This window comes from Salmo salar, chromosome 04 (assembly GCF_965601325.2).
Source record: "Salmo salar chromosome 04, fSalSal1, whole genome shotgun sequence".
NCBI classification, from domain to species: Eukaryota; Metazoa; Chordata; class Actinopteri; order Salmoniformes; family Salmonidae; genus Salmo; species Salmo salar.
In genome coordinates, this window is record NC_138294.1 from 63,021,418 (window position 1) to 63,028,282 (window position 6,865).

Sequence of the window (6,865 nt, forward strand, 5' to 3'; positions counted from 1 at the left end):
AATGAAGGGGTGTGTCTTGGTGTTGATATGAGTAGACCTATATCAATAGATGAGACAGACAGTACATGTTGTTAAAATGCATAACACACAAGTGTCAAAAGTTTCCATTGTTTCATTAATTATCCCTCAACACTGATACTGTATTTATACTAAGAAAACATTGTGAATTGGAAACAAAGGAAATAATCATTTGAGCCTAAAACTGTTTTTACAGTTTCTCAAATCTCAAATGACACAAACCACGTTTGTTTTTTATGTAGCTGGCTTTTCCAACATATCAGTGTTGTTGACACAGTTCACGGTACAGTCAGACAGGTTTGAAAAAAGTCACATTACCAACACAGTATCCACCAATCGTTGTTCAGACAAACAATATAAGCGTCCAATCACAGACTTACTGGAGGGGGTTCTTGATGTGGGTGGTTCTAGCAATTTCTAGAGACATCTCAGCACACATTAAATAAATGTAACTCCGCCGAGAGTAATTGTTTTAAAATCATATTTTCTTAATCGATAATTCGTGTATGTGTTATATGTGTATTTATTCGAATGAATTACATTTATATTGTAAGTTTAAGGTTAAAGCACGGACTATATTTTCAATCGCGGATGGATATTGTCACATGACGCTTTTCCACGTCGCAATGTTTTCTTGGTATAAATACAGTGTCCGCGCCCTTCGTGAATCATATTGAACGCAGAATAAGAAGAGTTACTAAGAAGACGTGTTTGTGAAATTTACTTCGAGGTTATCGTAAGTAGATACATTCGATATTGATATTAGTGTTAACTTTTGTATTTTACAGATAGTCATGTGTTAACTACTGTGCTAGGGTTGTAACGTTACTTGCTAGAATTCGGCTTGACCTAGTTTTGTCGAATGGTTTTGTTCACCAACCGTCGTCTTTCACCCTTCCCTTAACAAATATTTTGATTTTTGTGCCCAAATTTTAAATAAAGCCTTGTTACTATACGCCTCGTATGTCTTACCATTTTACTAGTTTGCTAACCATGACTATGGTTGTCCTTTTTTTTTTCTCCCCAATTTGTATGCTTCTTTCGTTAACGTATTTTTAGCTGGCTGAACAAATTGGACTAACAAAATGGCGCCCGATCGAATTCGGAAGCGAAACGATCGCTACGCAGTTCAAACAATTGTAACTTTACCCCAGTAGCTAGCAAAGTATAATGTTTTCTTTCATCTTGCGGAAATTGACGTCAGTGGTATGCTTTAATAAATAAATTGGTCTGGTAATTACGTTTCACTGTCTATTCAGGTGTAAAGATGCAGATCTTCGTGAAGACCCTCACAGGCAAGACCATCACCCTTGAGGTGGAGCCCAGTGACACCATTGAGAATGTGAAGGCCAAGATCCAGGACAAGGAGGGCATCCCCCCAGACCAGCAGCGTCTGATCTTCGCCGGGAAGCAGCTGGAAGACGGCCGCACCCTCTCCGACTACAACATCCAGAAAGAGTCCACCCTCCATCTTGTGCTGCGTCTCAGGGGAGGCATGCAGATCTTCGTCAAGACCCTCACCGGTAAAACCATAACCCTTGAGGTGGAGCCCAGTGACACCATTGAGAATGTGAAGGCCAAGATCCAGGACAAGGAGGGCATCCCCCCAGACCAGCAGCGTCTGATCTTCGCCGGGAAGCAGCTGGAAGACGGCCGCACCCTCTCCGACTACAACATCCAGAAAGAGTCCACCCTCCATCTTGTGCTGCGTCTCAGGGGAGGCATGCAGATCTTCGTCAAGACCCTCACCGGTAAAACCATAACCCTTGAGGTGGAGCCCAGTGACACCATTGAGAATGTGAAGGCCAAGATCCAGGACAAGGAGGGCATCCCCCCAGACCAGCAGCGTCTGATCTTCGCCGGGAAGCAGCTGGAAGACGGCCGCACCCTCTCCGACTACAACATCCAGAAAGAGTCCACCCTCCATCTTGTGCTGCGTCTCAGGGGAGGCATGCAGATCTTCGTCAAGACCCTCACCGGTAAAACCATAACCCTTGAGGTGGAGCCCAGTGACACCATTGAGAATGTGAAGGCCAAGATCCAGGACAAGGAGGGCATCCCCCCAGACCAGCAGCGTCTGATCTTCGCCGGGAAGCAGCTGGAAGACGGCCGCACCCTCTCCGACTACAACATCCAGAAAGAGTCCACCCTCCATCTTGTGCTGCGTCTCAGGGGAGGCATGCAGATCTTCGTCAAGACCCTCACCGGTAAAACCATAACCCTTGAGGTGGAGCCCAGTGACACCATTGAGAATGTGAAGGCCAAGATCCAGGACAAGGAGGGCATCCCCCCAGACCAGCAGCGTCTGATCTTCGCCGGGAAGCAGCTGGAAGACGGCCGCACCCTCTCCGACTACAACATCCAGAAAGAGTCCACCCTCCATCTTGTGCTGCGTCTCAGGGGAGGACAGTGAAAGTTTCCCCTGCTTCTGTTCTGACAAATGTTTTCAGTTTTCACATGTTTTTTTTATTGAAGTCATTAAAGGCTAAATTAATGCATTTAATTAAATTGTTCAGTGTTTTCATAGCTTTCTGAAATGTTCTGATTTGAAACAATGCAACTTAATCTTTAATTGGTTGAATGAGGTCATTCATGAAGATGGTACATTAATTCACACTTGCAGTGTGAATACAGCTGCCTATGAGTGGTCAGGAGCAGTTCACGCTTATTACTTACCTATGCCTTATTTACAGCGGTGTATCGCAGGATGGTTTAGTGATTTATTTTTTTGTCAAATTAATTCTGCCACGGTATTACTTCATTAGTTTTAAAGCTGGAGCAACTCGACTTATCTGGTCTACATTTGACAATGTAGCCACCATATTCCTAGTCTCACGCTCCAAATCAACTTCTGTGCCATACTGATGGTAAGGGGCAATTTTCCTGTCAGATCAACTCCACTAGGATTTAGTTTTTTATGGTGGGTAAAATGAAGAAATGTAGTGTTGGAAGCTACTCTGAAAATGTAGTATACCATGCTACCAATTGATTCCCGCTGGAAGTTAAGGTACACTAAAAGTGACACGTGGGCTATATAGTCTTAATTAAATATATTTTGTAAGAATATAAATCTGAAGTCAAATTGCAAGACGGCTCACTTTGGGGTTATGCTACGTGAATGTGTAATTTAGACAACAGTATCATGAGACTACCCGTTGCCAAAGTTTCCATAACTTTTAGTGCATGGGTGCGCACTTCAGAGGCATTGTAACAGACATTTTTATTTTACCTTTAACTAGGCAAGTCAGCTAAGAAAAAATTACTTTCAATAACGGCCTAGGAAGTGTTAAGGGGGCAGAACAGATTTTTACCTTCTCCACTTGGGGATTCGATCTTGCAACCTTTCGGGTACTAGTCCAACGCTCTAACCACTAGGCTACCTGCCGAAATATCCAAATGCATGCTAGAACGTGCCAATAGGCTCTGCCCAGTAGGATTCATTTGCTCCCATTGGAAATGACAGGCTGTGGTTTCTTGGCTATAAAAATCGTTATTGCTTTCTTCACCCATATTTTATTTTTGCTAAATAAGTAGTGTAGTTCCAGTACTCAACTACACTGCTACATAGCAAGAAAGTAATTCACTACTGAAAACACTACCAAGATTTGCATTTAGTTCAATGATAAGTTCAACGATATGTAGTTCAATACTCCAACTACAAACGTAAAAAAGGTAGCAGGTACTGTTTTGTACCTGAATTCCTGTTAATGGGCCTTTGCTGCCCCCTGTTGACTAAATATTAAAACAAACCAAAGCTGTAGTGTATGGAATGGAGCATTAAAGTTATATTCTATCACTTTGTATGTGGTGAATTTAACACTTTTTATACAAAACTACAAACTGGTAACACTAGTAATGTAGCACGTTTTATATTCAAAACTTTTTATTCTGCATTCATTTTGTTTGGAGACATTTTTCACAACAATTGATCCAAAATATACAGTACCAGTCAAAGGTTTGGACACACATGGGTTTTATTTTATTTTTTACTATTTTCTACATTGTAGAATAATAGTAAAGCCATCACAACTATGAAAGAACACATGGACTCATGCAGTAACCAAAAAAATGTTAAATCAAAATATATTTTATATTTGAGATTCTTCAAAGTAGCCACCCTTTGCCTTGATGACAGCTTTGCACACTCTTAGGGGGGGCTCAATTGTCATATTTGAGTAAAGGTAAAACGTTAAAGTAAATTATATACATCAAATACCTTATATTAAGCAAACCAGACGTTATGGTTGTCTTTTTTAAATTGTATTTACTGACAGCCAGAGGCACACTCACAACATTCAGAAACAATTTACAGTTTTTTTTATTTCAATTTAACCTTTATTTATACCGTTTTTTCCCATTGAGATGAAAAATAGATTTTAAGAGAGACCTGGTGAAACAGCAGCAGGGGGAACAAAGTTTCAGACAAAACAACTTACATACACTAACACAACATTGAACAAAACTATAGACACATACAGTACAACAATTACATAAAGAAACAATGTGTTTAGTGAGTCTGCCAGATCAGAGGCAGTAGGGATGACAACTTGTTATATTGATAGGTACGTGAATTGGACCATATTGTTGTCCTGCCTGAGCATTCCAAATGTAACAAGTACTTTTGGGTGTCAGGGAACATGTATGGAAGTAAAAAGTACACATTTTCTTTAGGAATGTAGTGGAGAAAAAGTAAAAATTGTCAAAACTAAATACTCAAGTAAAGTACAGATATCCCCCAAAAAACTACTGAAGAAGTACGTCAAATATTTTTTTCCCCGTTACTTTACACCTGACTGGTGTTATTTGAAATATGATCGCTGAAAAAGATCATAGGACTGTTTTATCTTTCCATCAGAATCTGAAATAGGATTGGATCAAGTAAACAGTATTTACATTCCCCTCATAAAACAGGATTACTACCACACAAAAATGAGCTGGCTCAAGCAAACCGACTAAAAGTTTCTCATATGCAGTGACCTTTCCAGCTTCTGTAATCAAAGTGTTTGCAACCTGAAGAGGAGCCCATATAGTACATACATACTATAGAATGAGAATTGAACTCCCTAAATGTCTACATTACACTAATGAGCTGAACCCAGAACTGGAGAAGAGCTGAACACCCACAGAACATGATAAAAGCAGCCTGTGACCCCTGAACCCCTCCAACAGTATTTAGATAAGGATTGTCTGTGTGAGAATATTGTTGTGAAAAGTGTTATAGCTTATACAGTTGAAGTCGGAAGTTTACATACAGTGAAGGAAAAAAGTATTTGATCCCCTGCTGATTTTGTACGTTTGCCCACTGACAGAAATGATCAGTCTATAATTTTAATGGTAGGTTTATTTGAACAGTGAGAGACAGAATAACAACAACAAAAAATACAGAAAAACACGTCAAAAATGTTATAAATTGAAAAACCGTGGCTTTTTTATGACTGTTTTGGAGCAGTGGCTTCTTCCTTGCTGAGAGGCCTTTCAGGTTATGTCGATATAGGACTCGTTTTCCTGTGGATATAGATACTTTTGTACCCGCTTCCTCCAGCATCTTCACAAGGTCCTTTGCTGTTGTTCTGGGGTTGGTTTGCACTTTCCGCACCAAAGTATGTTCATCTCTAGGAGACAGAACGTTTCTCCTTCCTGAGCGGTATGACAGCTTCGTGGTCCCATGGTGTTTATACTCGCATACTTTTGTTTGTACAGATGAACGTGGTACCTTCAGGCATTTGGAAATTGCTCCCAAGGATGAACCATTTCTTTTCTGAGGTCTTGGCTGATTTCTTTTGATTTTCCCATGATGTCAAGCAAAGAGGCACTGAGTTTGAAGGTAGGCCTTGAAATACATCCACAGGTACACCTCAAATTGACTCAAATGATTTCAATTAGCCTATCAGAAGCATCTAAAGCCATGACATAAACAGCATGGAAAATTCCAGAAAGTTAAAGGCACAGTCAACTTAAACTTCTGACCCACTGGAATTGTGATACAGTGAATTATAAGTGAAATAATCTGTCTGTAAACAATTGTTGGAAAAATTACGTGTGTCATGCACAAAGTAGATGTTCTAACCAATTTGCCAAAACTATAGTTTGTTAACAAGAAATTTGTGGAGTGGTTGAAAAACGAGTTTTAATGACTCCAACCTAAGTGTATGTAAACTTCCGACTTCAACTGTATATTCTGTATATACAGTTTGATTGAATTAAATGGGATGGTACTGCAGTTCAGGTGACACAGTTCAGTAGTCTACAATGTCATATTACACACGCACACACACACACGCCTAATGAGCGCAATGTGTTTTGGTATTTATTAGACCTAACACCATATTGCTTGTTAGAATGGACATAAGATTTGGTCTATTACCCAGACAGTCCTGGCCACATTTCCCAATGTAAGAATATTTTTTTTAACCTTTGCTCTAGTTAGCTACTCAACTGAACAATTGTATTTTTGCAGCCCAGCCCAGCCGGGTGCCTGTAGGCTGCTCTTGCCATATTTGATAGCTCATACAAATTAAACTGTTGTTTTAGTCCAGTGTTTCCCAACTACAGTCCTCGAGTACCCTAATCAATACACATTTTTGTCAGAGAGAATGGTCGGGCGCGGAACATAATTATAATAATTTTTAAACTGCTAATTGATCGCATCTGAATCCAAAGAGAGGTTGCATTTGAAAATAACTATGCTTTCATACCGTGATTACATTGAAACACGATCACATGTCTCTTTTTTTTTAAATTATTTGTGGGAATATATATATATATATATTTTTTTTTATGAATTCCTGGTGATTTTACAGTCTTTTTTGATGCCTCAAAAAAATCTCTTGGGGCGCTTGTTGCCGAC

The 6,865-nt window shown here is 39.8% G+C and overlaps 2 protein-coding genes across 2 annotated transcripts; both read left to right on the forward strand.

Annotated features, from left to right (window-relative positions):
• Positions 1 to 709: 709 nt before the first annotated feature.
• LOC106603500 (polyubiquitin-B) lies at positions 710 to 2,048 on the forward strand. The gene is made up of 3 exons (XM_082973816.1): positions 710 to 754; positions 1,278 to 1,997; positions 2,029 to 2,048. Exons 2-3 carry the CDS (start codon positions 1,286 to 1,288, stop codon positions 2,046 to 2,048), a joined length of 732 nt encoding a protein of 243 aa, XP_082829942.1. The 5' UTR covers positions 710 to 754; positions 1,278 to 1,285.
• On the forward strand, positions 1,990 to 2,526 carry LOC145878658 (ubiquitin). The gene has a single exon (XM_082974609.1). It carries the CDS (start codon positions 2,198 to 2,200, stop codon positions 2,429 to 2,431), a length of 234 nt encoding a protein of 77 aa, XP_082830735.1. The 5' UTR covers positions 1,990 to 2,197; the 3' UTR covers positions 2,432 to 2,526.
• Positions 2,527 to 6,865: the final 4,339 nt, after the last annotated feature.